The sequence below is a fragment of the Didymella exigua genome, assembly GCF_010094145.1.
Source record: "Didymella exigua CBS 183.55 unplaced genomic scaffold M421scaffold_27, whole genome shotgun sequence".
NCBI lineage: Eukaryota > Fungi > Ascomycota > Dothideomycetes > Pleosporales > Didymellaceae > Didymella > Didymella exigua.
The window spans coordinates 200,906-228,575 of NW_022984801.1; the positions used below are offsets into that span (position 1 = coordinate 200,906).

At 53.4% G+C, this 27,670-nt stretch overlaps 10 protein-coding genes and 1 non-coding gene across 11 annotated transcripts; 6 read left to right on the forward strand and 5 right to left on the reverse strand.

Annotated features, from left to right (window-relative positions):
* Positions 1-295: 295 nt before the first annotated feature.
* On the forward strand, positions 296-2,049 carry M421DRAFT_94544 (uncharacterized protein; the record flags this gene model as incomplete). The annotated part of the gene is made up of 2 exons (XM_033598214.1): positions 296-1,406; positions 1,484-2,049. 2 exons carry the CDS (start codon positions 296-298, stop codon positions 2,047-2,049), a joined length of 1,677 nt encoding a protein of 558 aa, XP_033445930.1.
* Positions 2,050-2,951: 902 nt separating this feature from the next.
* On the forward strand, positions 2,952-5,207 carry M421DRAFT_423508 (glycosyltransferase family 69 protein). The gene is made up of 2 exons (XM_033593492.1): positions 2,952-3,789; positions 3,836-5,207. The coding sequence occupies exons 1-2, from the start codon at positions 3,234-3,236 to the stop codon at positions 4,894-4,896; spliced, it is 1,617 nt and encodes a 538-aa protein (XP_033445931.1). The 5' UTR covers positions 2,952-3,233; the 3' UTR covers positions 4,897-5,207.
* A 123-nt stretch (positions 5,208-5,330) lies between these two features.
* M421DRAFT_423509 (Zinc/iron permease) lies at positions 5,331-7,421 on the forward strand. The gene is made up of 3 exons (XM_033593493.1): positions 5,331-5,644; positions 5,694-5,824; positions 5,877-7,421. Exons 1-3 carry the CDS (start codon positions 5,593-5,595, stop codon positions 7,176-7,178), a joined length of 1,485 nt encoding a protein of 494 aa, XP_033445932.1. The 5' UTR covers positions 5,331-5,592; the 3' UTR covers positions 7,179-7,421.
* A 47-nt stretch (positions 7,422-7,468) lies between these two features.
* Positions 7,469-7,540, forward strand: M421DRAFT_t103. The gene has a single exon. It is a non-coding gene; the product is annotated as a tRNA-Met (tRNA).
* Positions 7,541-7,559: 19 nt separating this feature from the next.
* Positions 7,560-9,069, reverse strand: M421DRAFT_423510 (uncharacterized protein). Its single transcript, XM_033593494.1, has one exon. It carries the CDS (start codon positions 9,043-9,045, stop codon positions 7,762-7,764), a length of 1,284 nt encoding a protein of 427 aa, XP_033445933.1. The 5' UTR covers positions 9,046-9,069; the 3' UTR covers positions 7,560-7,761.
* Positions 9,070-13,818: 4,749 nt separating this feature from the next.
* Positions 13,819-15,027, reverse strand: M421DRAFT_423512 (uncharacterized protein). Its single transcript, XM_033593495.1, has 3 exons — positions 14,947-15,027; positions 14,377-14,573; positions 13,819-14,316 (listed from the first exon to the last, which is right to left on the reverse strand). Exons 1-3 carry the CDS (start codon positions 14,981-14,983, stop codon positions 14,101-14,103), a joined length of 450 nt encoding a protein of 149 aa, XP_033445934.1. The 5' UTR covers positions 14,984-15,027; the 3' UTR covers positions 13,819-14,100.
* A 2,421-nt stretch (positions 15,028-17,448) lies between these two features.
* M421DRAFT_235661 (uncharacterized protein) lies at positions 17,449-18,382 on the reverse strand. Its single transcript, XM_033588442.1, has 3 exons — positions 18,374-18,382; positions 17,793-18,242; positions 17,449-17,616 (listed from the first exon to the last, which is right to left on the reverse strand). The coding sequence occupies exons 2-3, from the start codon at positions 18,046-18,048 to the stop codon at positions 17,486-17,488; spliced, it is 387 nt and encodes a 128-aa protein (XP_033445935.1). The 5' UTR covers positions 18,049-18,242; positions 18,374-18,382; the 3' UTR covers positions 17,449-17,485.
* Positions 18,383-20,490: 2,108 nt separating this feature from the next.
* On the forward strand, positions 20,491-23,324 carry M421DRAFT_69452 (DUF625-domain-containing protein; the record flags this gene model as incomplete). Its single annotated transcript, XM_033596609.1, has 7 exons — positions 20,491-20,604; positions 20,655-20,836; positions 20,887-20,933; positions 20,982-21,308; positions 21,358-22,176; positions 22,222-22,389; positions 22,438-23,324. 7 exons carry the CDS (start codon positions 20,491-20,493, stop codon positions 23,322-23,324), a joined length of 2,544 nt encoding a protein of 847 aa, XP_033445936.1.
* Positions 23,325-24,041: 717 nt separating this feature from the next.
* On the forward strand, positions 24,042-24,719 carry M421DRAFT_103002 (uncharacterized protein; the record flags this gene model as incomplete). The annotated part of the gene is made up of 1 exon (XM_033586857.1): positions 24,042-24,719. One exon carries the CDS (start codon positions 24,042-24,044, stop codon positions 24,717-24,719), a length of 678 nt encoding a protein of 225 aa, XP_033445937.1.
* On the reverse strand, positions 24,696-26,053 carry M421DRAFT_423519 (glutation S-transferase). Its single transcript, XM_033593496.1, has 2 exons — positions 25,602-26,053; positions 24,696-25,488 (listed from the first exon to the last, which is right to left on the reverse strand). Exons 1-2 carry the CDS (start codon positions 25,640-25,642, stop codon positions 25,056-25,058), a joined length of 474 nt encoding a protein of 157 aa, XP_033445938.1. The 5' UTR covers positions 25,643-26,053; the 3' UTR covers positions 24,696-25,055.
* A 77-nt stretch (positions 26,054-26,130) lies between these two features.
* M421DRAFT_235807 (uncharacterized protein) lies at positions 26,131-27,584 on the reverse strand. The gene has a single exon (XM_033588444.1). It carries the CDS (start codon positions 27,338-27,340, stop codon positions 26,504-26,506), a length of 837 nt encoding a protein of 278 aa, XP_033445939.1. The 5' UTR covers positions 27,341-27,584; the 3' UTR covers positions 26,131-26,503.
* Positions 27,585-27,670: the final 86 nt, after the last annotated feature.

Here is a 27,670-nt window from a genome sequence, read left to right on the forward strand (position 1 = left end):
GATAGTGGGTGCGGTGTTACGCCTGAGGCGCTGGCTGTCGCTAGATGTCGCTACCCGTCGGGTAGGCAGCTCATGCTAGCCGTTGCATTCGTCTGGTGATGGTGTTGGCTTTTAGTTTGGTGGAGTGGGTGCGACTCGAGCCTGGATTGTTTGCTTGCGGCTAGTTGTTTCGCTTTTGATACGAGTATAATGGCGACGTGCTCTACTAGTGTGGGCGTTGCATTCTTGATCATTCTTGATCTCGACAATTTACTCATCTTTTGCTCGTTTCTTTACTAGTCAGCATATACTGATCATGCCCACACCGGCAGCGATTACTGGTCTGGTTATGGGTGCAGCCCTGGGTGCTGGCTTGTTGTGCTTAGGTGCCTATACGGTGCACCGCTACATGCATTGGCGATGTCAAGAGCTCGTTTACTTGTCTCAGCGCAACACCGTGAGGGTTGTCAAAATCGAGGACCCTGAGCCAAGGAAGGAGAGTCGAAGAGCAAGGAACGACGAAGAGAAGGACAGGCATGCAGCTCCAACAGAGCAGGTACTATGGCAATCGCAGCGCCGCCCAAACACAGGGAGAATTCAAAATTCGATGGGTTTGCGAGGCGGCTTTAAGGACGACGGTCCAAGAAACGAGCTGGGTTGGGCAGGGGAAAGGCAAATACATCCCTACGTGCCAATGCCAGCGCACATGCATGCGCATCCTACGACTCACCATTCAGCAATCGGATGGCATCAATTTGGAACCGCGTATGATCAGTTGTGGCAACTACCAGCAATCTACCAGCAGCCAGCTCCTCAGGGCAGATACTATGCATACATTCCACCGCGTCCGAAGGTAGCCATGGTACACGAGCAGCCACACTCTGGTGAGCCAGGACCATATAATGGCTTTGCTGGCCAACCTGAGCTACAGCGAGCCCAGGGTAGAGTGGCCAAGCAAGCTGTGCGAGAATCAGGGTCGCAGCGCAAAGTCTCCCCGAAAATCAGGTCGAATGTTGAGTCCGTCTCTTTCGAAGGTGACAGCGTGGTGATACTCGATGACTACTCTTGCCTCATCGAAGGGGTAGTGCACCAGAAAAGAAAGAAGAAAAGCAGGGGAGACAAGAAGCGCAGAATAAGGGAGCGTAGCAGCTCCTCTAGCACAGAATTGGGGACCTGTTCGAGTAGTCATTCTTTAACATCCACAGAGGATATACCTCGATACTGCATCCCTGATAGCAGGTCACGCCGCACGCGCCTCCCTCTGCAAGACTTTCCTCCTTACCCAGAGTGTCCTCAGCGCGCTGCAGGCGACGATAATCCATACGCTCGACAGCCACCCCGTAGCGGACAGAGACGGGTACAAAAGGACGAAGAAGGCGTGCGAACGAAGTCGAGGTGGGACCCAAGTGCGGGTAGTCGACAAGCAGGTAATTGCTCCTCCTGACACTACGCTCCTCTCTCCTTGATCATGAGCGGCGTTTACAGACTTGGCTGACAAGTGTAGTGATTCATAGATCAGCCCAGGAGCCCAGTATGCGAGGTCGAGGAGCAGATAGTGGAGTAGCTTTGAGAAGTGGTGAACTTGAAAGAACGATTTCAGTACCAACTCGCGACATTGCTATCGATCCTGCGTCGAGAAGATTCAACAGCAAGAGCGGAGGTGTGCATGAAGCAGGCGCAGGAAAAGCTCCAGACAACACGGGCAGATTTACTGTGCGAACTGGTCCGCCAACATCCGCGGTCCAATATACGAGATTGAAGCGAGCCGCGGACAGTGTGGTACCACAGGAGGCAGTCAGAGAGTCAGGATTAGGCATAATGCCTGTAGGGAGGACGGAGAAGAGCCGTCCAGAACCTGTCATTATAGTCACAGGACCTATGCCAGATGTTTCGCCAACGACGTCTGTGTTGAGAGCGGAGAGAGATCACCTACAGGGTCCTTCAGCGCCTGTATCTCCCATCGATTGTACTAGGACGCTGACTTGGGCTGGTACAAGAACCGGACGAGATAGAGGAGGTTCCGTCAGCAGTGTGACTGAGGCTAGCTTTCATAGAGACGACCGGAAGTAAACAGGTGCTGTGTCTTGTAAGGCTCCATTGTTGAAAGAATACAAGGTTGCTGGTCGATCATCCCCGTTGCAAGTCGGCCTTCGTGTTCCCTTCCTGACGTCTCAAACAACGTCCACGCTCAGCCACAGTGAGTGACGTTCTGCCCTCCTTGCCAGGGCGTCGTGCGTTCGATGTGGACCGCGCGTCGTTCAACGCGTTGAATTCCGCTTGTTCGGCACATTCGGAGAGTCGGGCGGCGAAGGCGTCCGGACAAATTTGTCCCTGGCCGAGGCTGGTCCGACGCTGATTAGCTCCAGAAAGCTCGAGATGCGAGCGGTTATTATATTATGGTGGAGCAGCCGCAGTGGAGATTCGTCGATGCAGGGTGGTACTAATTTCGTACCGCTGAACGAGGCCGCTACGAGGCTCCAGGGGTGCGGGAGGTGCCGTCTGTCTTGCAAGTCCAGCCTCTCCAACGCGCGGTGTTATTTACTATACGCATGTATGATACGCAGTTGCGCAGTGGAACCCAATTGCACAGTGAAACTCAGTTGAGCTTTGGTGTTTCAGTATTGCTTAGTTAATGTCAGCAATATGTAGAGTGGTTCGGTAGGTAGGACACTCCTGCAGCGTCTGCATCTTGTGAGCGATTTAAGGTATCCAGCACACGAGGCTCGTTGCAATTAGGTTTCTTGAGCGAGGGCCTACTCCCTTTTTGCTCCGATTCCAAGGGACACCAGGGAGGCGTCACCGAGCGTCGGGCTGGCCAAACGCTGCCATGATAGGCACCAATGGAAGATGATCGGTGCACATCGACGCCTGCCATGATTGGTGTAGCCGCAGAACGGAACTGTCCGGGTTTGACCGTGGTGGGACGACACACGTGCATGGGGAGAGATGTCGCAGATGCTGGCGTGCTGCGCTGCGGCGGCTGCGCCTGCGTGGGTTGCGGGCTTGGTGGGTGCTTGGGGTGAGATTGCGAGTTACTTCGTACAAAAGACCGCCGGCCCAGCTCCTATCGTGTCGGACTTCACCTTTTGGCTGTTCCTCAACGCCTACTACGCCTCAACGGGATAGATAGCTGCAGCAGCGTTCCTTGATCACATGGCATCGGCGTAATCGCAGCTACCTTTCGGCCAGTCTCTCCTCCTGGCTCCCGTCACATGCGCGTCCAGCTTCGCCGACGCACCATATCCTCGATCCCAATGTCTGGTCTACCGCGACATGACTACGAGCGTTTACCACGTACATCGTTCGAGGCGCAGGACTTACCCAAGCTGGAGCGCTCTGCGTCGACGACATCATGGCTCAGTACCCTCAGCTCGAGACTGCCCGGCGTGAAGACACTGTCTGAGCGCGCTACGTACACACATCTGGTGACACCGCGGAGGAAGAAGCGCTCGATTCTGCGTGCCATATTCTATACTGTCTTCGCGTTCCCGTATATCTGCGCCGTCCTGGTGCTTATCGCGGGCATCTTCTTCCCGAGCTACACCAACCGTCCAGCTCACTACGTTGAGCTCCAGCAGCGAGCAGCGAATGGCACCGAGCCCGGCCGAGCAAACCCTTACAGCGAGAAGGTCTTTATTGCTGCGTCGCTGTACGAAGACAAGGGCCAACTGACATCTGGCGGCTGGGGGAGCTCGGTCCTGGAGCTGATCGACCTGCTGGGCCCAGACAACGTGCACCTGAGCATCTACGAGGACAACCCCACAGAGGCCGCCAAGCAATCGCTGGACAGCTTCCGCGCCAACGTCACTTGTATGTTGAATATCTCCAAGACCCATGAACACAGCTGACTTGTCAGGCAACTCGACAATTGTCGGCGAAAGCTTCGATGCTGGCACACTTCCGCGCGTCACTCTGCCCACAGGAGAGACTCGTCTCAAGCGAATTGCTTTTCTTGCAGAAGTTCGAAACCGAGCTCTGGCTCCCATCAACCACCAGAGTGTCAAGTTCGACAAGATCCTGTACCTGAACGATGTCAACTTCCACGCAGTCGATGCTGTCCAGCTTCTCTTTGCAACCAACATCGATTCGACGGGCCGCACCAACTACGGCGCAGCCTGCGCCCTCGACTTCATCAACGCCTTCAAGTACTACGATCGCTTCGCTACCCGGGATCTCGATGGGCGTGTCACAGGCATACCCTTTTTCCCGTACTTCACAAGCGCTGGTTCTGCAACCAGCAGGAAGGATATACTTGCGCAAAAAGATGCTGTCAGGGTACGAAGCTGCTGGGGAGGCATGGTCGCATACGAGGCCCAGTGGTTCCAGGACCAGGCTCCATTCGAGGAGAAGCCTGCTAACACCACGAAGCCTGCCAACACCACGAATGTTGCACACAACACTTCGCTAGACCATCACGCTCCGCTGCGCTTCCGCTACGAGGAAGAGATTTTCTGGGAGGCTTCTGAGTGCTGCTTGATTAACGCCGATCTCCAATACCGACGTACCGGAAAGGGCATGCCGGCAGAGTCGGGCATCTACCTGAACCCATACATCAGAGTTGCGTACACCGAGAAGACACTGTCATGGCTCAGCTTTATTCGCCGCCCAGAGCGTCTGTACTCGATTATCCATGATATCCTCAATCCCATGGTTGGGTTTCCAAGCCCGAATTCACGTCTGGGGGACGAGCCTGGACAGATCGTCACCGATACTGTGTGGGAGTACGACGACCCAGCACGAGGTTTTGCCCATGAAGCTACAAGCACTGATCGTGCCGGCACCTGGGTAGAGATCACCAGAACCGCTAAACCAGGAAGCTACTGCGGCGGTCCAAACCTTCTCGTTATGAACGACAGGCCAGGAGATGGCAAGGGCAAGTGGCACAGGGTCTCCATTCCTGAGCCACCGAATGCCTGAATTTCTCTTCAATACGTATATGCTTCACGGCCTGCCTCAAGACCTACTCATATTTATTGCTCTTTTCTTATCTTTACCAACAGCATAGCGAAGGCGCACTGGGAGCATGACACAAGCGTGGCAGGAGAACTGCGAGCATGTCAGAAGTTTTGATTTCACAAAGAGCCACATCTTGCAAGACAAGGGAAAGACTCTTCGGAGGTATTTAAGGAATTCACGCGTAGTCATGAATGAGAGGCAAAGATCTATCACTCCGCCACAATCAGCTTTCTTCTTCTGACATGACTGTGTGACCATGAATGGACTTGAGGAAAGCTTCGCTTGTGCGTGCCCCACACCCTTGTGTTCACCACGAGACGTGTAACAAACAATGCCCTAAAATAGTCCATCACATCTCAGCCAATCATTGCGGACTCCCACGTGACGAATTTCTTTCAGCCTTACAGCTAGCGCCGGTTCGATCTGCACAGTCCATCACGGTGCCATCATCACACGGGCTGCCTACAAACTTTGCTCGTGCATATCAAGCCTTGCCTGCTACCCCGGAAGGCCATATCACTCATCTTCAACCTTTATATAATTACACCTCCGGTGCAAACCCTTGTACAACGTGCCGTCGGAGTTTTGCGGCTCTACGTCACGAGGAAAACACAGAGCCGGGTACAGAAGCCGAGAGCCGGAAGGAAGCGTGCAGCCATGCTCGACAATGACACGCGAGGATGGGTCATGGCGGTGGTGAGCGGAATCGGTATGTGTGAAAAGTCTGGTACAGAGTCCTTATGCCAATCCATGCACAGCTTGCACATTTGGCGCGTCAATAATATGCGTTGACCTCGTCATACGCCAGTTTCCTGGACACCGAAACTTCAAAATCGAAGATAGTAATGTGTTCCTTTCGACTGGACTGAGTCTGTCGTTTGGCGTAATGGTGCGTATTATGTCTCGTGCCGCGACTGCACTTTTACTGATAACGAGTATAGATCTTCTCATCCTTATTCAGCATGCTTCCATCATCAAAGAAGTACCTGATCGAAGGAGGCATGACTGCAAGAAATGCCACTCTCACTATGGTCGGATGTTTCCTGGTAGGCGCGCTTGGCATCTCCGTTCTGTCAGACATTCTGCATCGGTATATTCCGCATTCTATTGTTGACTGCGATCACGAGCATGGCGATGAAGAGGAGGGCAAAGTCGAGGACGAAGAGGTGGCTCATTCGCATAAGCCTATGCAAGAGCAGAATCTGGGACTGATGCAGGTCGACGGCCACGAAGACCGCTCACATGGCACGAACGGCAGCAATAGCCTACCTCGTCGACCCTCGATGCACATCTCTCTGTCGACGAAGGTATCGCAACTCGTTACTGGCCAAAAGAAGGAGCTATGCGACGAGAATGGACAGTGCTACGGCTACTCAGACGCATGTGGGACGGAGTGCTTCAAGAACGTTCAACAGCGCCCACCACGCCTGCACGCCTCGAAGTCCAGCCAACATCTCAACCCGTCAAGGCCGTCAGTAGCAAACCGACATCAGACTACTGAAGGACTGCAGGCTCACGAACGCCAACCCCTGGTACTCGAAGATGTCGATGAGACGACACCATTAATACCTTCTCGCTCCGGGCCCGCAACAACAGAAGGCTCTGTCGCAAGTCTTCCCTCGGCCAACGGACACGGCCACAATCATCCCCATCTGGCTCAGAAGCACAGCACAACGTCTCTTTCCAGCGCCTCATCTCACTCATCGCGTCACTCCCACGCCTCTCACGTTCCCCAGCACCACCACCACGTGCCAACAAACGCCTTCCTCGCCATTGGACTGCAGACATCAACTGCGATCGCCCTCCATAAAATCCCAGAAGGCTTCATAACCTACGCAACCAACCATGCCAACCCCACCCTCGGCTTCTCAATCTTCCTCGCGCTATTTATCCACAATATAACCGAAGGTTTCGCTCTCGCGCTGCCGCTCTATCTCGCCATAAACTCACGCTGGAAGGCCATGTTCTGGTCCGCTTTGCTCGGCGGAGTCTCACAACCACTAGGCGCAGGCGTCGCAGCTTTGTGGTTCAAGGTCGCAGGGCGGGGGAAGGAGGACGGAGTCGGTGAGCCCGGAGAGAAGATGTACGGGTGCATGTTTGCGATTACGGCGGGGATCATGGCCATGGTCAGTCTGCAGTTGCTGGGCGAGAGTCTGGATCTTACACATAGCAGGAAGTTGTGTTTTGTGAGTGCGTTCGCGGGCATGGGGATTTTGGGCATTAGTTCTGCATTGACTGCGTGAGCGGAGTGCGGGGTGAGATTTGCGAAGTGTGGTATGCAAGGGTGGAGTGTGACCATAGCAGTTGTTCGGCGTTATTTGCTTGTGTTTTTAGATTACGTCTTTGGAGTATCGTGTATATCAATGCGGACTGTGAACGTCCATATTCTATTCATTCAGCTGCGTGGTGATGAGCTCCACCCACCCACAATAGGTCCACCCGATCATTGCTCGCAGATGAATTAACGTATTCGAGTTTAAATAGCAGTATATATAATAATAGCATTGAAATCTGTCATCCAATCAAAGACTAAAGCTGAGTGGCGCAGCGGAAGCGCGCCGGGCTCATAACCCGGAGGACACTGGATCGAAACCAGTCTCAGCTATCTCTTTTTGCCATCTTCACGCGCTCATGACTTTTTCATATTTTTGCCTGCCACAAAATGCAGACCTGCCATACCTTGAGACTCTGGTCACCCTGCATCTTCGTTGCAGCAAATCGAGAGCTACACTTTTATTACAGCATTTTACGCCAGCATCTCCCTTTGCACAGGTCGCTCTGATGGTGTGCACAACTTCCCAAGCCCCTAAATCACGAATCCGTCATCTACAGATTTCTCAGTCCACTCACTCCCACGCTCGCAACCAGCAACTCAAAAACAGGCCCACCAGGCCCAACCTGGAATGTGCTGCTCCAGTACCCCCTTCGTCCTCCGGCCTCATCCTCTACCAGACTCGGTGCTCCACTCTCTGCCGCTTCCTCGACCTCCCTGCACAAGTCCACCAGCTTGCCATTCAACTCCCTGAGCTTCTGAGCCTGCCAGTTCGCCTGGAATGGTTTCGGCGCTTTCTCATGGCTCAGCTCGATCTGCACGCGTCGCGCCGCACGGTTTGCGGACTCGAGGGTGGTGTGTAGTTGGGTGCAGATTTGTGGGAGGGGATGGTAGATGCGAATCTGCTTTCCCTCGTCTTTCTGTTGCTCCTCGTCCTCGTTGTCGTCTTCAGCGTCGGAGTCAGAGTCGGTGGCCGTTGCTTCGTCAACGAGGCGCCACAATCTAAGCGCGTAGAGGACCTTGCTTATAAGGGGCGCGGTCGGTGAGGCGGAGGGCGTGTGGTTCGCGTAGACGCTTACTTCGGCGCGCTCGACCCAGAGCCTGAGCGTCAGGGTTTTGGATGGGTCGTCGATGCTGAGCATTGTTGCTTCGTAGACTGAGATGCCGGTATGGAGGATCTTGGTGGTTGTTGATTGGCATCGCATGCTGAGGATCTCGTACTGCTGTCTGGCGTTCTGGAAGAGCTTATCCGTTTGCGCGTTTGCGCTGTCGAGGGTTATGAAGGGCTGGGCTGAGAGCTCGGTTCTGGTTGTACCTGATGGTGAGAAGGAAATTGTCTGATGAATGGAGTATTCGAAGTACGGCTCTGCTGTGGGCGAGGTCGTTAGAGAAGGAAGCGTCAGCTCGACTGCTGAGCTCGAGCTGGCAGTTTGCGCGGCAGGCATCGGCGGAAAATGCTCTACCGACGCTTTCTTTGTATCACTGGAGGAGGTGACGACGGCAGTAGATTGTGACAGCGGAGGCTCTGTAGTGATGGACGGTGGAAAGATCGTAGCAGGAGGCTGGGTCAGAGTGCATCCTGTACCTGCGCCCAGTGGAGGACTTCTTGACCCTTTAGTTTCCGTTGATGCACGCTGTAAGATATCTGAAGCGGAAGAGGTATGTGGAGCCATTATGTTCTGAGAATCGTCGACAAAATTGGATGGTACTGCATCAACGACTTCCGAGGGCTCTGCTGACGCATGCTCTGAGATATCGTCATCCACGGCGGTTTCCATTGGACTTATGGCATCTTGGTCCAATGTAATAGTATCTGGAAAATCAGAACTGAGATTCATTGGCTCAGATGCCTCAGATACCGGAGATACCTGGACTCTCTTAAGTGCCAGTGGGGCGTTCGTGACATTCTCTTTATCCGTTTCAGCGGCTTGTTCGTCAGATGAGGGCTGGAGGCATTCGGTGGCGGCAGGCACAATTGCGATTTGGCTGGTATCTGTGCCAATAACAGGAACCGCTGATAACACATCTTCACCAGAGCCCTGTCTTTTTGGAGATTGTTCACCTGAGCTCTCTGAGCGAACCATGACCGTCACTGGCATCCTGGGGTATGCACCAGGTTCTAGAGATGGAACTGGCGAAGCATACACTCTATACGTGCGAGGGGCGGTTTCACAGACAGGGATATCCGGGGCCTCGACAGCACTTGATGCCTGTCTGTGGGCACCAACATCCGTAGATTCTTCCGACAGTATGAACAAAGCTGCCGACTCCGTCACCGAAGACTTCTGAGGACCCAATCCATGAGCAGTCGTTGAACGACTGAGCATGTTCGAGTTGGTTGATGTGAGCTCTGGTCCCTGTATCACCGCTCGCCGAGTTGGACAAGCTCCAGAGGAGTTATTCCCGCGTTGCACACGGTGTTTCCTGTGGTGACTTTGGTCTGCCCGTTGTTCCCTCGCGTGTGTTGTGTCATGTATGGCAAGGCTCATTGAACTCTGCGGCAAGACTTCCTGACTTAGCACTAACTTTTTCAAAGTCGGATTAACCGTCTCCTGCGCCGCGACTTCGTCATCGTGACTAGACTGTCGCAGGCCCATCGCAGGCGTACGCTTGACAGAAGGCGTGGTCTTGGGAGTCAGACGAGCTTTCGAGCCAGCAATTTGCGTCTGGTTGCTCGCTAGACTTGGAACAACTGCCGAAGACGTGGTATGGCTCTCTGAGACAGGGCACCGAACGATGTTGGCGCTGGTAGTGGGCGGTGCTCTTCTCGGATTTGCGCTTTCCGTCTCCTGTATCTTGCTCTCCCTCGTCAGCAACGTATTAATAAACCTGGCGCCCACTCCAGGTATGTGAGATTCCTTGAATGGCTTGGCTGATGATGGTCGCCCGGCTTGAGCCCTGCTCCATTCACTTCCGACGTTGTCTAGCTCTTGCCCTGTGCCGCGGTGCCTCGCTTTGGCTCTGTCCAGGATATTGCGCAAGGGGCCGTTGTTTGCTACGTTTTGTAATCGAGCCGTATCCGCCTTTTGCGGCTTTGTCAAGTCCGGAGCCAGGGCTGAGGTTCTTTGCATGTGCGCTCGGGTGTTGGATCCACGGCTCGACTCAGGATCTTGTGTTTGACGACGGTGCCCTTGTGAAGCCTATTCGCTTTGGATCCGGTGTTTGGCCTTGAATGTTGTGTCTTGAACTTCCCCCTGGCGAAATTGTAGGAGTGGATCTGGGCAGAGCTGAGTAGGCGCCTCGTTGCGCGGAGATTGCGTGTGCGGCATTTTGGGGTCGATTGCGCAGATGAATTTTCGCATTCGTCCTGAGTGATGGTGATCTGATAATGGAATCTGGCGCTGGTGATTTGTCTTCCTTCTTTGCCATTAACATCATCAAGCGGCTCTTGTTCAGCGGTTGTGATGGTGGACATTTCGGTTGAGGAACCCGACCATCGAAAGCTTGATTCGGTCCTTGTCGCTGCAGGCCTTTCGGGGCCACAGTATCACTTCCGGACTCAGGCTGGAGACAATCCTCCTTCTTGCGTCTTCTTGCAGGCCGTTCTGGAGCCGCGGCGATATGTCCATCGAAGCTGTACCCACCATCGTCGTCACTTCCATTCTCATCTCCACTACTCAATTCTACGATGAACGGACTCTGCTTCAGTCGCTTTGCAGAGGCGGGAGGCGAAGCATGTGGCAGAGATCTTTTCTTAGAGCTGCTGGAAGCGCCCCAGCTTAAGTCGCTAATTCTCATCTTGTCCGGTATCTTCAAAGCTGCCTTCTTTTTCTTTGGTATGGTTCGCTTGGGTCTCTGGGTCAAGACTTTGAGTGGTCGCTGCTGATGGTCACTTGTGTCTGCGTCAGAGCTGCCACTCTCACTGTCCACGAACTCCGAACTCTTGTACTTCTTCGTCACTTGGCTTTTCAGCGTCCTTGCCTTGAAGCTCTCCGACGCTCGAGCTTGCTGTATATAGACTTCCTCTTCGGTCGAGGAATAGTCTATGAGTCGCGCTGTAGGTAGCTTAGTACAAGGCACATCAAAGCCGCGTTGTATAGAAGTCACGTTAGTTAGTAGTGAGGGCGTCGTCGATGAATAAGCAAGCGTCAGAGAGGAAGCTGTGAGGTAATTGCTTGCACTAGCGCTGGAAGTCCTGTGAAGCGTGGTGAGAGAATCGCCGCGAGTCGCCATTGCCTGCTGGTCGCAATGGCGAGGTGTCGGTAATAATGTGTCATCTTTCCCCTTGCCTTGTGGAGTCCGTTGGCCCTGAGTAGACATAGAGAGCTGTTGCAGGTGTTCAGACTCGGTATGACTGTCGTTTTGGTGAAATCTTCTGCGGGATGTCTGCTTCTGGAATATATGATCATTGCACTCAAACGCAGTGCCTTCGATCCCCTCACCGCTGTCACTTTCTGGCCACGCTTGAGGCAGGTTCATAACGAACGACTTGTTGACTGTACGATCGTCAGGCGGCGGTGTACAAAATAGCGAATCAGATCTAGCTCTTGTTTGTCTGTTCTCAAAAGATATCGCGCCATGACAGTCCATGTCCCCGTTCCATCCTGTAACGAGCTGTCCTGAGTGGAAGACGATGTTTTAACGTTGCTTGCATGGTTGCTTTGTACACCACCGTTTGCACATGCCGGTCATGGCCCTTGGCCTTAGACATGCATCAACCTCGCGATGCAAACAAACATGCATGTGCTCGCGTCAGTCAAGCACTCGCCGTTTGCTGGGACATTGCTCAGTGATATCGGACCGGCCCAAGTAGCCTTGTCGCCCAGGCAAAATTGATCTTTTGACGCGCAAAAGACAGAATTCGACGTGTATGCCTCCAGAAGACAGCATCTAAGTACTTGCTTATGTCACATCGAGGTCTCCTCCATGGTCTTACTCTGAAGTTTGCGTGGCTTTGGATATCTTTTGCACTCGATGCAGAGTTAGAAGGGCCGAAGAGCATAAACATTCGTGATACTGGCTTCGAAAGTCCTGACTCGCGGGTGGGAATTCTCAGATTGAGGCGTTGGTCTGTGATTTTCCTGATTGAGGCCGGCTCTGCCAGGCGCTGGAGTCGAAGATCGCGGCTTGCGCAACGAGGAACCTGTGTGCACGGTTGCCTTCTTAGCTCGATGCTGATCGTGTCCATCCTCCACAGACAGAGGTCTGGAAGGAGGTTGTGCTTGGTGCAAACTGTGCTTGGTGCTATCTGTGCTTGGTCTTGCGTGCCAGCGTTCTGATTTCTGATGCACCTCTGATTTTAGGCGTTGACGTTCTGCCTATGCCCAAGATAGCGTGAAGAGTCTGCTTGTTTGGAGGAAATCGTGTGGGAAAGCGTCTTTCCAATTTAATTATGACTTTCACAGCAGCTTCTTGTTCTTCAACACCTCCTCGGTCCCATCGAACAGCAACTGGCTTGCGTCTTGATAGAATACAAACCATGAGCTTGACTGATGTCGCTGTGAAGACGATCGAGTTCCGATCTCTCTGAGATGAAAGAATGCATAGGCGCTAGTTGTTCCAGCCAGTATCTTTTGTTGCGGTGCAAGTCGGTCTTATAGGCCTTGATCGTCACCTCTGTTGACTATCTTGGACTAGCACGTCTCAGGGCATGTATATATGTTCGCCTCCTAGCTAGCAAGTAAGCAACTCAGCGCAGTTTTCCATCGATATATACAGCGGCTACGTCTGCCGCGACATCTTTGAGGTGTTCTGTTCTGGCGTTCAAGCTATACCGGTAACATGAAATCAAGACGATGCTCCCAGAGCGGCAAGAATTCTTCATAAAATATGCGCATCATGGCGTTGAGGCTTGAGTCAAGGTCTTTGACCAGCTTGATGACCATAGCCTGATATGCTAGATCATATGAGCCTGATCCAGAGGCCTTTTTGCGCTTTGCAGCTTTGAGAGCAAGGTCATCATACGCACGCTGAATCCGATTGATTGTTCCTTCCAGCTCTGCGACTCGTGATTCGTGTTCTTCGTCGACTTTGTAGCAGTGTAGCCAGTAATCTCGTGCAATACGATCCTGAAGAAGGAGCTCCAAAGATGACATATGTTCCGTATCGCTGCGAGAGTGCGTCCGAGTGTTCAATTCTTGTTGGTTTCCAGTGTGCCAAATTCTCGACAAGCAGCTTTTGCTCGCTAAGCAGCTCCAGCGCATCAATGCCGACTTTTCACAAACTCGATGGCTTGTGTGGACGAAGCGATATAATTCACCCTGTCTCAAGCAGGAGCTCGAATACATACAGGTTGACCCTGAAGCATATTTGAAGTGAGGTTTCAGCCGCTACTTTCTGTTTGGATCAGCGCACGAATTGGCGTGTATTCGTGGTACAGTAAACCTGGTTCCTGGACTAGCTCTTTCGATGCCTGAGCAGTGAGGAAGCACATGGGGCGCGGTCTTGCCAAGCGTGAAAATCCAGGCTGAGGAAGCAGCCACCGCACATGCATAGGATTATGAGCCCAACAGGAAAGAAAACGCTTGAAATGCGATGCGAGGACAGTGTTGAGTCGCGAGGGGTGCGTGGTTGTTGTAGTGTCAAGTCGCTCAAAGCGACCTCGGCCTTTGCAAACATGTTTGTAGTCGAAAGCTGCATATACATGATCGCATATGGTCGAATACACTCAGTTGCATACGATTTGGTAGATTGTCTTCAAATTATGTCTGTCGTTTCTTGGGTGGATGTCTGACAACCTCGCATCGATCACTCCTTCTCGCAACGAACAGTCAAAGCAGCACAATCAGCTCCGAGGCACTCCATGTAGACTTGGCTTTATTACCACCTGCCACGGATGGGCAACCTGTCATGGCCGATAGTTGTACTTATTGCAAGCTGGCTCATGCGCCATACATCAAAATCGATAACTCCATAACTCGCCCGCAGGCCTGAGTGTGGCTATGATGAGCGCGTCAAAAGACTGAAGTGGCTTTTGCACTATCCTCTTCTGCTTTGGCTTTGACGGCAGGCTTCTGCTGTGCCAGCACCTCTATTATGGCTGCAACCTCCTCTGCCTTCTTCATTTGTGTTTCTTCGTCTGCCGGATTCTGTAGCGTATCGAGCCCCCCGAAGAGCCACAACTCCTGGAGGTCACGTATGAGGGTCGCGATGTCTTGTGTAGTCTTGATCTGCCAGAAATCGTCAGCACAGCAGTCCACCATATGTGACAACTCGAACAATCGACTCACCAAGCCAGCAGTCTGTTCCCTAATCGTTAACTCCCTCGCTGCACTTGTGGCATAGTCATTCGCCGCGTTCGTGGTGCTCGGCGGCGCACTATCCATCTTGACTGCTTTCAGTATCGTGCTTAGGTAGCCGTCGCCAGCAGTAAGAACGTTCTTATCTTGGCCCGGTGTGATGGCATCGCAGAGTGCTTCTGCGCGCGCTGGATGGTGTTAGCTGGTATATCTACCTACCGTACAACTGCCGCCGTGCGAAGATGAAAGGCACGACAAAGGACACCAGAAGGAAGTGAATGGATAGAGACTCGGCGCCGTGACTGTCCAGCTGATCTATTGAGCCACAGGACTCTTCAATGCGAGTGACGAGCTCGTCCGAACTGGAATCCATGAGCGAGCAAGGCAACGTGACTAGCACTTTCCTCTTCCTCAAAAGAAAAGGAAGTCAACGTCTAGACCAGACATAGCATCCCTACGTGCAGTCTCCCTGGGTGAGGCATCCACCACCGCCTGGTGCTCTTTGCCTGTGGCTGTCCACCACCTCCCCGGCTCAGCTCAAACAACAACGAGCTAACTTACCAAGCAACGCCTCCCTTGTGCGCTTTGAAGGGTCCATGCCAGCCTTGAGTGGCAGCCTCGACCCCAGAGTGTGGGGAAGTGATCGCTATGCTCATGACAATCACGAAGCTAGACTCCCTTCTCACAGCCTCGTTCCCGGTTATCGATAAGCGCACGGACAGACGCTTATTGTCGCTACAGCTGCGCTGTGACGAGCTGCATTTCGTGGGTCTGGCGTGCCCTGAATCGTAGACATCGAAAAGACTGTGATCATCTGCTTTCAAACGGGAGGAGTTATGTCGGGGAGAGTTTTGATGTACATCATGATTCCAACTTAACTGCAGGGAGCGTGTCCATCGACCTGGAGATGAGACGAGCTCAGCCCCATACAATAATGTCATCAAATATCGATTGTCTCGTCATGGCTGGCGGTGGGATGGCTTGGAAGGACGAGGACAGGGATTTGGCGAACTTTCTGAGATTTTTCAATACGGTCAACTCTTTGCCCAAAACGCAAATTTCAGACCCTGGATCCTTATCCTATACTGAGTTGCGAGGCTGGCATATTCCCGGCTGAGTATTCCTTCAACTCCCAGCTGACGATTACTGAGATGTCTGTAGTGCCCATCCAATTTTCGTTGACAAAGGTCGAAGTTTGGTCCAGGTGGCCTAAACAACCGCCAAACACCAGCAGCCAGGATCGCAGTTTCGCTCCCCTGTCGATCCCGTATCCGCTGCCTGACGGGCGATGATCCGTCGATCTTGGCCCACGCCTCTGCCGACCTCAAAATCTGCTGCTCGGCAATCAAAATATGTCCTCGTCTAATGCTGGCCCGGCAAGCGGTCTGCTACGTGGTCAAAGGACTCACTTGCAAGCGCTTCGCTCTATTTCCCCTTTTGGTGCGAGGCTGACGAGTCGATACCAATCCGCACCAACGCAGAACGATGCCGCGCTAGCGCTAGACTGACCCAAGATAGATTTCGCTATTTTCCTCCCCGTCTCGGGCCCTAATTAAGCTGGTATTACAGTTCACTTCCGGCGGTTCCTGCCAAGCTGTGTCGTTTTTGGCTTGCCAGCTTCATGGCAGCCTCTGTGGCTTGCTCTAACCCATCCGAGCAGCATGGAGGCCGGCCCCCTTCTCCTAAAAAGCATGGCTGGAAAATTAGAACGGGCGTCCGTTGCTTGAGTAACGCTAGGAAACGCAGAATTAGGGTATGGAAGAGCCGGGTTCGGACGGTACTCCGCAACGTGTGCGTGCGACACTTGCATTTCACCATGCTGAGTTTGGGCATGTGTGAGGGCGGCGCTGCAGCAAAGTGGTTCGAACGTATTCTCGACGTCCGGGCGTGCCGTGATGGCAGGGTGCTTGCAGGATGCAGGGAAGATTCCGAGAACCGCGCATTCTTCGAACCGGATCCAGGTCACTGTTCGCTGCCCGTTTCGGTATATCACTCAGAGACCTGCCCTATCTGGTGCGCGTCGCTTCCAGCCCAGCGGATTTGAAATGTTCGTGCATTGTGCCGAGACTGCTGCACTGTTTGCGACATGTCATGCATCCTTGACGACTTCACCGTGGACACCGAGAAGGATTCGTGTGTTGTGTAGGTATTCATGCATGTCGTGCTGTAGATAACGCACGTCGCTCATAAAGTGGATAGCAGCCTTGGTGCAGTAAGATTGTGGCTGGCTGACCTAGATTAGGCAGAGGAAGGGATCGTTTAAGGGAGGCCCCGAGAATGTGGGTCGACATGCACGTTTTGAGGCTGAAAGCCTGACACTTGCTGCCTTTGATTCATGTTGAAGTTATCTAGAATCTGCTTCTGGACCGATTCGGATGTGCTTGGTCCTGTTCTTGATTGGTGGTGGTTTACTGTCCTATCTTATTGTGTCCTATCCTGTCCATTGTGACGACAAATGAAAAGCTTGCCTTGTAGTGCCTATATTGGTTCCCCTAAGAGATAACGCCGGGACGCCTTGCTTTGCTGGAATGCTGATCGTGTATGTCGCTTGTGACAAAATGAACGTGATGCCAATTGGGAAACATCAAAGAGAGTGCGGAGCCGTGGAAATGCTCCCGATATAACACGAATGATGCGGTAATAGCAATGAATCAATTAGTGTGCAGCAACGACCATGCTCTTGCGAGAGAAGAGCGAAAACCTCTGCTTCATCGACTTCTTCTTCATGAGCTCGGGTCCAACGGAAATTTCCACGACAGACTGGTGTTTCTTGTGCTGGGTCTGGGGTACTTCCATTGGTTTCGATGCAGCTGGGGCGACGGTGGAGAGCGGCCTACTGTAGTTGTTCTCCCTGGAAATGTCCTTGGTCATGTCTTTGTTGTACTCTTGGCTGCTGTTGGGCCTGGAAATCTCTGTGGCCGAGCTCTCTGTATGTTGTTAGCAAAGAGACTGGCAAAGAGACTGGTTTAAGACTTACGTGACGAGGCCACGGAAGCGTCCGAGTGCTCAGCGCTGCTAGCGGACGCCTCGCCTGAGGCTTCACCTGCATCTGTTTGGGTCAGACAAGTCGTGTGCTTCAAGGTAGCTGTACATACCATCTTCAGTAATGGACATGGCTGACAGCGGACTCCTCCTCTTTGCGACGGAGGAGCGGCTGCTGACAGTCTTTAGTCGATGCTGAGCCGGAAGCTGGGGAACAGCAGGGATGCCCGAAGGATGGCTGAAGTGGTCGTTGCGCGCAGGCTGGCGTCCACGCGAAGGCGTCTCCTGTTGCGACTGCATCATCGTTGAGATGGAGAGGTCGCTGTTTGTTCTCTTACCGAGGCTTCCGTTGCGGCTGTGACTGGGCGAAGAGATGATTGATGCTGGGTGCGATCGCGAAGTTGGAGAGCTGCCAGCCTGGCCATGATAAAAGGAAGCGCCCGACCTATAAGCGGGTGCACTGGCAGAAGATACTGACCTGCTCCTTCGTGCGGCTGCAATCTTCTCCCTCAGTTCGCTGGACCCCATGGAAGATGGGGTGGCAGCCAATGCGTCGATTCCGGCGTGGACGGGTATATGCTTGTACGGGACTTTGGGCTTCTTTTCCTCTTGAGTAGCTGCCTCCTTCTTGTGTTCTGCGGCGGCTTCCTTTGCCTTCTTGAGCTTCAAGAAGAACGGCATTGCAGCCAATTGGTAATGTGCCTGTGGGATTGAATAGGTGGATCCAGGTGAGAGTAAAGCTGACAGTTGATGCTGCGACCGAGATTCAGACGCAGGCCGTGGGTTATACTTTAGCAAATAGTGGCTCAACAAATAGTCCACAGGCCTAGGCGGAAGTTGATTGCGTTCTTGTCAATGCGTGTTTGATAATGGCGCTACGGAGCTGGGCCGAACTATTAGCATGCAGCCACAGGAATTAGCCGTGACTAGCAAGTATTTACCTCGTAGAATGGTTAGCTCCCGCGCGCGACTACCAGCCCATCAGGAACCGTAGAGAAAGGTGTACCTAGCTGGTCGCTCATGGTTGAGGCGGACGATGTAGTGGATATGAGATTTCGCGCGCAGACCAACGCACAGAGCGACAAGATCGGTGGTTTATTTGCATCGAGGTGCAACGCTTCGACACCAGTCAAGTTCTGAGCAACCCAGTTTCTTAGTTTCAGAGTGCGGCCATGACAGCCACAAGCGCATCTGCAGCTCTAGTTAGCAAATCACTCGATGGGCACAGATAAGAGTGTGGTGATTCCCACGATTGACGGAGAAGTCGAGACCGAACGCACCCCAGCAGCGTCAGGGAACCTCAAGAGCGCGGTCGCCCTGTGCATACTGATCACTGATAACGCCGTCAGCTGTACGGAGGTATCTGGGCTGTGCGCACATTGGCCTAGGGGACCCGTGATTCTGGACTCTGCCGCGCGCTGATGTTCCTTCGCGGTCCCAAGTCCCGAGCAATACTAGACGGCGCTAACCGTCATCGAAGTACGATATGTACCTAACCGGTTATCGTCTTGCCGCTTCTGCTTCAACGACTCAGGTAGCGTATCGGAAATACTGCAGTAAACGTCCGAACTTCGATGAAGCGCAAGACGATAACCTCTCCGCGCCGAGAAGAGGCCTCCATGGGTAATCGAGTCTCTTGGGCGCGAAGAGTACGCCAACCGGAACCGCTTCCTACACCTCAATTACCGACTTTGCTTTGTGTCCGCGACTTTGGCTGCGTGCGTGCACCTGCTGGCAGCTACTCAGTTGAGTTAACGCAACGCTGGTGGAGAGCCCGAGAATTGCGTACGTTATACTAGCCACTGCTTGCGTCACGGTCACGATAGTCGAGACGTGACATATGTCCCATCCACCAGGAACCAGTGGACCTGATGCCGACAGGGTAGTTCATCGCTGCGTAGGGGCCTTTCAACTTTGGGTGAAGCTAAAGGTTTGCATTGGAAGAGTAGGCCTGCAGTATCAAATGGACGTCAGCTTCGGCCGCCCATTCCCTTGCTCGTACTTGTGCTGCGCCCGACCCACCTAGATGGAAGTGTGACATGAGATAGGATCTACGTAGCCGTCAAGGGATGATGGGCATGGTCGACATAACGCGGGGTACACGTGCCGATGGAAGGAAGAAGGGAGGCTGAAAGAGTGGTTCAGGGTCCACTGTACTGCGACTGTCCAGGCTTGACCGCTACTTCCGTGAGCATGGGTCGTGTGAATACCCTTGAGATTGGATCCTTTGAGGCTCCTCCGTTGTCAGTCCGTGAAGAAAGCACGCAGGTGAGGTGACTGCAAAGCTGAGACATGATGATGCGCAGGACCTCGGGCTAACGACTGGTGACACCACTGCACACCTGAGCAGGCAGCCGAGGTCAAAAGTGCCTGTCGACCCGCATGATAGATGCTGTAAGGATGGTGATGAAGTCTCACAGATTGGACATTTTGCAGAGAGACAATACGGTGTTGGAGGTGCCGGAGTCGTAGGTGGAATAGCGCCAAGCCGTAAATGGCGTCAGAGGGCTCAGATCTGGAGATGGAGCGCTGGCGCTTGCTCGCGATGGCAGTTGCCACACCAGACTGACGCTCATGCATGTCGCCGCAGTAAACCGCCACCCTCTCGCACCATCCTCCGCACATTCACAACCCCGCCGTGGTGTTGCGGCTCAAGGACTCTAGCCTTTGCCGCGGCCCAGGCTTTTCTTAGCAACTCTTATCGATACCTCCCGCCAGACCAGTGTTTCCGCTCCGCTGTCTCTGCAGGCCGCACGTCCAAACGCGACACATCGGCACCGGTGACGATCATCCACCACCGAGAAGCCGTCCGTCGCAGTCACGATACTGCGCACCGAGCCTATCGCTGACCCCGCGCGCATCGCGCATCGTACATCGCATCGAAGCGCCCCGCTGTCCCGTCGTGCCCCCTTCCTGTCGCGGCGCTCAGCATCTGCCGCCCGCCTAGCCTCCTATCGTCATCCGCCCAGCGCGAACATCGCACACGACCTCTGACCAGCATCACGGCCCCGGAACCCGCCGCGCTGCCCACGCCTGCCCTGCGCGCCCTGTCACGACCGCATTCCTAGCTGCGGACGTGACTTCCATCGCCGCCGGAGTGCTGGCAGAGACCTCACGTAGAGAATGGCCCAGGTAGCGCCACCGGCCCACGATCGCAAGCGCGTCAAGGTCTACGAGCTCAAGAACAATGACTGGTTCGACCGGGGCACGGGCTTCTGCAGGGGAGTTGTAGTGAATGTAGGTCTACGTGGATGCATTGCGATGGGGCTGGCTGACATGCGCTGCAGCAGGAAGAGGCCAAGATTGTGGTGTTGTCCGAGGACGACCAGACGCGCCAGCTGCTCGAGACGCGCATTAGCAAGGACGACGGCTACCAGAAGCAGCAGGACACACTCATAGTATGGACCGAGCAGAACGGCACCGACATGGCCCTCAGCTTCCAGGAGCCAGAGGGCTGCGCCAACATATGGTATGCATAGCGCGCGCAAGTACCGCGTTGTATGCGCTGACGATGCACAGGGAATTCGTCAATGAGATGCAATCGAGGCTGCAGCAGCTCGCTCAAGGTGCGTCTCTTCCACTTGCGCTCTCACGGCAGAGCTGATCTAACATAGACGATGGTCTTTCAGACGACATCGACCACACCAGCCCCATCATGCTCCCCAACCCCGACCTTGGCAACCTCCACGAGATCGAGAACCACATGCGCGCTGCGAACTCGACACCTGGCGGCAGGGAGGCCTTGGCCAAATTCATCCTGGCGCAAAAGTACATACCCATGCTGATACCCTTGGTCGACATGGCCGAGGATCTCGAGAGCGTATCAGACCTGCATCGATTGTGCAGCATCATGAAGATGCTGATTTTGCTTAACGACACCTCCATCATCGAATACGTGGTCCATGATGATGTCATTTTGGGTGTTGTTGGCGCGCTGGAGTGTAGGTATTGGTATATCAGCTCAGTTGTACCTACCGCTGACGTCTACAGACGACCCTGACTTCCCTCTACACAAGGCAAACCACAGACAATATCTTGCCGACGAGTCCAAGTTCAAGGAGGTAGTTAAGATCGAAGACGAGTCGATAAAACGAAAGATCCATTCAACATACCGCCTACAGTACCTCAAGGACGTAGTGCTGGCGCGCATCCTCGATGATCCTACCTTCTCAGTCCTCAACTCGCTCATCTTCTTCCACCAAGTCGACATAGTCCAACATCTGCAGTCGAATCTGCCGTTTCTTAAGGAGCTGTTCAGCATATTCGGGCCCAAGGAGCAAAGCATGCAGCGGAGAAAGGATGCAGTGTTGTTCATCCAGCAATGTTGCGCAATTGCAAAAAGCTTGCAGGCCAACGGTAGAGCTCAACTGTACCAGAACTTCATCAGCAATGGCCTGCTAGAAGTCATCCAGTTTGCACTGAAGCACCAAGACGCATCTGTACGCATTGCAGGAACCGACATTCTCGTCTCTCTGATCGATCACGATGCCCTGATGGTCCGCAGTTATATCTTCAAAGCCATACAGGAGAAGTCGAAGCCGCTGACGGATACGCTGATCGAGCTACTCCTGATCGAGGTTGACCTGGGTGTCAAGGCGCAGATGGCAGATGCAATCAAGATCTTGTTGGACCCAAATGCAAACTCAGCATCGATCGAGGCACTCGGCCGGACCAACAGCGACTTCCTCGCAAAGATGAGAGGGCAACTTCCATCGATACCGCAGACTGATTCCTTCATCCAGAATTTCTACGACGAATCTGCACGAAAGCTCTTTCAGCCTCTCAAGGAGCTCGAAGGCAAAGAGTCCAGTACGTAATGATTGCTTGTGATGGGGCTCAGCTAACGTGTTTTAGTGGGCGATCTTTCGATACAAGAAGTGTCGCTTTATGCCCACTTGGTTGAAGTGCTGTGCTTCTTCATTCGTCAACATTCCTACCGCAGCAAATACTTCATTCTCTCAGAAGGCCTTGCAGCGAGGGTCGGCCAGCTTATGAGCTGTCCAGAAAAGCACCTTAAACTCAGTATGAGCACGAGCTTCCCACTCTCGCACACCTGCTAATGTAATGCAGCCGCCCTCAAGTACTTCCGCACAGTCATCGCGTTACACGACGAAACACACAACAGACAAATAATCCAACACCACCTCTTCGAACCAATCCTACAGGTCCTGTTCGACACAATGCCACGGGACAACCTCCTGAACTCGGCATGCCTCGAACTTTTCGAGTTCATTAAGCGTGAGAATATTAAAATCATCGTCCAACATCTGGTTGAGACGCATCGCGAGAAGTTCCAGAATATAACATACGTGGACACCTTCCAGAGCCTCATCTTGCGCTACGACCAAATGCAAGAGCCAGTTACTGTCCAAGAGCTGGACCACTCCTTCACAAGCGTGGAAAGCGACACACCTGCAAGGCCATCTGGTTTGGTCAACGGTGGCAAGTGGGGTCAAGGGTTGAGGGATGTGGACGCGGATGAAGAGGCATATTTCAATACATCGGACGACGAAGACGAGTTGGCCGCCCCAGGAAAGACAGTTCTGAACGGAGCCTCGCCGGTGCGGCCGCTGGTAAACTATCCCGACGACGATGCCGAAGAGGACGACGTTGATATGGACATTCCGCTTGCCATGCGCAACGTACCGTCTGTCACTCAGGCCAAGGAAGAAACCAAGCCATCGAAAACGACAAGTGCGTCAGGATCACCACCAGAGCGCATTTCAGAGAAGCGCCGCAGAGAGGAGGACGAAGAGGACGAGCTGCTCGCCAACATATCAACAACGACTGCACCGAAGCGCCGTGCTTCCACGTCAAGCAATACAAGCACAACAAGTCTACGCAGCTTGCGCCGGAGATCACCGCAGATCAATTCAGGGAAAGATGGTGGAACGCCGAAAAAGATATCAATATCACTTCCGGTGAATAGTGGCGGCGGGAACAACGAAAACGACTGAGAGCATTCTTTACAGCAGCGACAACATGGAGGAGTTCAGACGGGATCTCAGCAAGCTTTACGTATACCCTTTGGAAACTCGCACACGAGCTCGTCTTGTATGAATGAGCTTTGTCAATCAATCATATCACTGGATAGGTACGGGCTTAGCGGCATGGAAGGTGTAAATACTGGCGTTCCGTTACCTTTGTGCTTTGGAGGAGGAAGGGGGGCGGGGGAGGGCGTAGCGTGCGCAGTGTGCGTAGCTCAGACTGATGCCGTTGGTCGACGCTGTATTTGAGCACGTATGGAGTAGCGTTGGTCGAAGACTATGTACTATATACTTAGCATCCCTGAGATCGACGAGAGAAAGATGACGATCGCTCACATCTTCAGCCTGTACTGATCGTCTGGATGGGCGACAATCCCTGTACGAGATCATGTTCCCATGCAATCCACAAGCGCGTGCATCTCGCGTTTTCGTCCCTGCATCAAACCCCACTTCCCGCTCGTATCAGACCAAACCCCACATCATCGTTACAAAGTCAAATGTCACATTCCAAGTGACTCAATTCCTCTAAACTTCAAAGCCCCAACTATCCTCAATCGCACATAAACCATCACACAAGCCTACGTACTACCACGCGCGATGAGCAATCTCGACACCTCACCCACACCACCGACCCGCGCAGCACAACCCTCGAATCCCGCCTCCGACTGCACCTTGACCTCGGCAGCAATGCCGACCAAGTCGCTCACTTTGATCCTCGCCGCCACGCCCTCGCTCGGCATCGGAAATGCCGGTGGGCTCCCGTGGCCGCAGCTGCGCAAGGAAATGGGCTACTTTGCGCGCGTCACGAAGCGCGTTTCACGCCCGAGCACCGGCAAAGGCGCCGCGGCTGGCACAATGCCAGGGCAGAGGCGAGTAAATGCCGTGGTCATGGGGCGGAAGACGTGGGACTCTATACCGGCGAAGTTCCGGCCGCTGAAGGGGAGGGTCAATGTCGTGATTACACGGAGCGTTGAGGGGCTCCAGTCACAACTACGCGAGACAGAGGACGGGGGAAGGATCGATGATGCGGAGAGGCCGCTTGTTGCTGGCAGCGTCGCGGATGCACTGAGTCTGTTACAGAGCGAGAGCGTTGGTGCCGAGGTCGATAAGGTCATGGTCATTGGCGGCGCGAGCATATATGAGCAAGCGCTTAGATTGCAAGAGGCGAGGCATGTGCTTCTTACGAAGATTCAGGAAGAGTACGAGTGCGATACTTTCTTCTCGGAGGATCTGCAGAGTGGGGAGTGGGCAAAGGCTAGCCTGCAGGAGCTCAAAGAGTTCACAGGGGAAGAGTTTGAGGATGGTGTGGAGGTTGAGGAGAAGGGGGTGAAGTTTGAGTTCTGCTTGTATAACAGGGTGGATTGAGAAAGATACTGAGATGTTGAGATGATTGATTTTGAAGCAGCTTAAGCTAGACCGCTGGACGAACTTCTGCGATTCCTCGTTGTAGCGCAGATGGCGCATCGTGGGCGGATTAGGAAGCAATCGACTATGCTGAACCCTACAAGCAGCGCATCCAATGATTGGCAAAAGGTTAAATTGTTCGGTCATCATTTTTCGTGTATTGTAATCGCAAGTATATGTGACCATCGAGCAGATCTGCGAAATGAACAGCTGTTGGTCGGATATGCTGTTCCTACAACGCACAGTTCGCACGCCGTTCTGTCTCCTGTCTTTGCTCATAAGCGCAGCCTAGCATGCTTAAGCCATCGCAATCTTGTACGCCGAGATACCGCTCATGATGAGCAACGCATAGTGCGCAATCATCCACAGCGAACCATAGTACCTCCCCTTGCCACCCTCCTCACCACTGTTCGTGTACCCAATAGCATACACGACACGGTTAACGCTCCACACCGCACCCAGGACAGCTGTCGCAACGGGCCATCTCAAGCCGCTGATAAGCAGTGTGCCGAGGACGGTGGGGTGGTTCTCGCCGAAGTTCTGGTGTGCGCGCTGTGCCGAGTTGAACGCGAGCATGGCCTTCTTGGATGCGGGCGCGGCCGTTTGGACCTGCTCGTAGGACGCGTATTCAAAGGGGTAGGGGATCTTTGCGGCCTTGCGGAAGGCGCCGACGCGACCTCCGTGCCAGGCACCGACGAAGAAGGTGCTGACGATGGCGCCGAGGACGTAGCTGGGGATTGTTAGCTGGTGTTTCGGGGAGCCAGGGCGCAGATGCAATAGCTGCTCAGGACGCGAGGCATTGCGTGGCTGCGCATGGACTCAGAGTTGGAATGATAAACGTACCCGTACTCGGCGGGGATAAGGTTCTTGATCAACTCGACCATTGTGGATGAAATGTGGGTAGTTCGTTGACTTGAAGGTGCTTGTGTAGGTGTCTAGGTGACAGGTGCTCGGCAGCTTGTCGGTGGAGTCTGCTAGCTTTCAATCGCGTCTTATACTAGCTCTCAACGTTCCTATCGAAGCTTCTGGCTATATACGTAGCATGGAGTTTGTAACGGCGGACGAGTTTCGGACGTCACCAAGCGGGCCGCGGGCCCAAAATCTCTCCGTTTCAGTCGCTCGGCCAGTTTGCTTACAACGAAGCATCGTGTTGCGTCGCACAGAGGGCCTTCCCAGACATGAGTGCAACCAATGGTAATTGCCGAGGGGTATGCTGAGACTCAGTCGTTCGTGAGATTTAATGTGAATCGAGGCCTGCTTACGTGATGACGTAGGGTGCCTATCTGAAGCACGACAATAACCATGACTGAGTATCACAATAACTAGCGGGAGGACATGCAAGTTATAAGAACGATATAGCAGTAGCGCTGGCGTCATTTGCGCCTAGAATTGCTGCACTTCATGTATTACTATCTATGTGATTACTAACTACGGAGGCTGCAGATCAACTCAGACATGTCGAAAATGGAGATGCAAACTTCCAGAATCGGACAAGGCATCCTAAGACTTTGAAATCTCAAGTCATGAATGCAAAAGGATATGCACGCAATGCCATGTTTTCGCAATCTCTATACACGGTAGGTGCTGCGGGTCCAGCGAAAAGTACCAAGGAGCGACTAAGGTCAGATTCTGTTAAACACATCTATCTATGCAACATTGTGCAAAGAGCGTAAGGAGTAGAATTTCTACATCCAAGCGGAACTTGTATCATCACCTAACCGAGGCCCAAGGAAACAACAGTCAGTCTACTCAGCGCGTCGAAAGCGCGAACAGCCCTGCGCATAGGCAGCAGCAGCTAGATCATCGAGCGCCACAGATTCGGTACCAGACGTAGAGTCGTCAAGAGTAAGGTCGACAGACAGGGCGCTCGAGTCAGAGGCCTTAGAAGTAGGCGTGTTCATGCCGGAAGTGCTCGGTGTATCCGCAGTTTCCTCTTTGGGTCGAACACAAGTACCGTTCCACAATCCAGGGGTGTATGTATTGATGGGAGCGTCGTCAGTGTCCTCTGGAACATATCCATCGACGGTACGATCGCCATTACGGCGAACGGTGTGACTGTCGTTCAACTGCAGGCCATAATGAATGAACAAGATCGACTCCAGGTATCGACGAATCTCGGGCGTAGAAACATTGGAGGAAAGACCGCGGACCAGGGCCAGCGAGCCGGTACCAGGAACGGTGACGGTATCGACGGGGATAGTCTGACCGAGACGCTCACCGGGATTTGAGACCATGCGCTTCAGTCCTGTGCGGAAGGCGTGGGCATTCATGCTGGAGCGGTAGGTGGATGTAACCCAGGTGCGGAAGGAGTTGACGATGTTGAGAGAAGTGCGCTGAATTCCTTGCTGACGGATCATGGCGATCCAGTTGATGAGTGCTTGGTAGACCGTGGTGCCGAAGTTGACGATAGCAGGAAGGTCGATGCCGAAGAAGAAGGCGATGTTGTAGGCAAGGAAGGCGAAGAAGCAGGTAAGCATTAGCGACTGAGGAATGCTGTTGCCGGAAGAAGCTGAGGTGAAGGGCTTGACACAGCCGACAACATTGAAGGTGCCATCCTCAAGGGCGGCTGAAGGGGGAGCCATGTGACCGTAGTGCAATCGTAGGAGTGAAAAGAGCAGCTACGAACGAAGCATGCCTTAATATTCAGTGATTCGTATGCTATCGTCCTGCGATGGAAGTAGTGAAGCTTTGTCGTACTGAGAGACGGTATTCTTATGTAGACAACACAGGAATAGTGCGCATGATCTTGTTTGTCAAGACATCTCCAGATATACAAAATAGAAAGTCAAGCATGTGTACGTTGTTGTCCGTTGACCGCCCTGTACTGAGCCTTACAATAACAAACGTGCAGGGCCCGTGCCATATCTTGGCTCATACGAAGAGGTGGCGTATGGTGTAGTCCCTTTTTGAGG

Excerpts from the sequence above, each read along its gene's own strand:
- M421DRAFT_423510 (XM_033593494.1), bottom strand. The coding sequence starts at position 9,045 with ATGAATCTCAGTTCTGATTTTCCAGATACTATTACATTGGACCAAGAT.
- M421DRAFT_423512 (XM_033593495.1), bottom strand. The coding sequence starts at position 14,983 with ATGGACCCTTCAAAGCGCACAAGGGAGGCGTTGCTTG. Across the intron at positions 14,574-14,946 it reads CACAAGGGAGGCGTTGCTTG|CGCGCGCAGAAGCACTCTGC; the intron begins GTAAGTTAGCTC and ends AACACCATCCAG. Across the intron at positions 14,317-14,376 it reads GGGAACAGACTGCTGGCTTG|ATCAAGACTACACAAGACAT; the intron begins GTGAGTCGATTG and ends GATTTCTGGCAG.
- M421DRAFT_423508 (XM_033593492.1), top strand. The coding sequence starts at position 3,234 with ATGTCTGGTCTACCGCGACATGACTACGAGCGTTTACCACGTACATCG. Across the intron at positions 3,790-3,835 it reads CTTCCGCGCCAACGTCACTT|GCAACTCGACAATTGTCGGC; the intron begins GTATGTTGAATA and ends CTGACTTGTCAG.
- M421DRAFT_423509 (XM_033593493.1), top strand. The coding sequence starts at position 5,593 with ATGCTCGACAATGACACGCGAGGATGGGTCATGGCGGTGGTGAGCGGA. Across the intron at positions 5,645-5,693 it reads GGCGGTGGTGAGCGGAATCG|CTTGCACATTTGGCGCGTCA; the intron begins GTATGTGTGAAA and ends ATCCATGCACAG. Across the intron at positions 5,825-5,876 it reads GTCTGTCGTTTGGCGTAATG|ATCTTCTCATCCTTATTCAG; the intron begins GTGCGTATTATG and ends TAACGAGTATAG.
- M421DRAFT_235661 (XM_033588442.1), bottom strand. The coding sequence starts at position 18,048 with ATGCCGTTCTTCTTGAAGCTCAAGAAGGCAAAGGAAGCCGCCGCAGAA. Across the intron at positions 17,617-17,792 it reads GTCGGGCGCTTCCTTTTATC|GACCACTTCAGCCATCCTTC; the intron begins ATGGCCAGGCTG and ends CCTGCGCGCAAC.
- M421DRAFT_423519 (XM_033593496.1), bottom strand. The coding sequence starts at position 25,642 with ATGGTCGAGTTGATCAAGAACCTTATCCCCGCCGAGTACGG. Across the intron at positions 25,489-25,601 it reads CTTATCCCCGCCGAGTACGG|CTACGTCCTCGGCGCCATCG; the intron begins GTACGTTTATCA and ends AACAATCCCCAG.
- M421DRAFT_235807 (XM_033588444.1), bottom strand. The coding sequence starts at position 27,340 with ATGGCTCCCCCTTCAGCCGCCCTTGAGGATGGCACCTTCAATGTTGTC.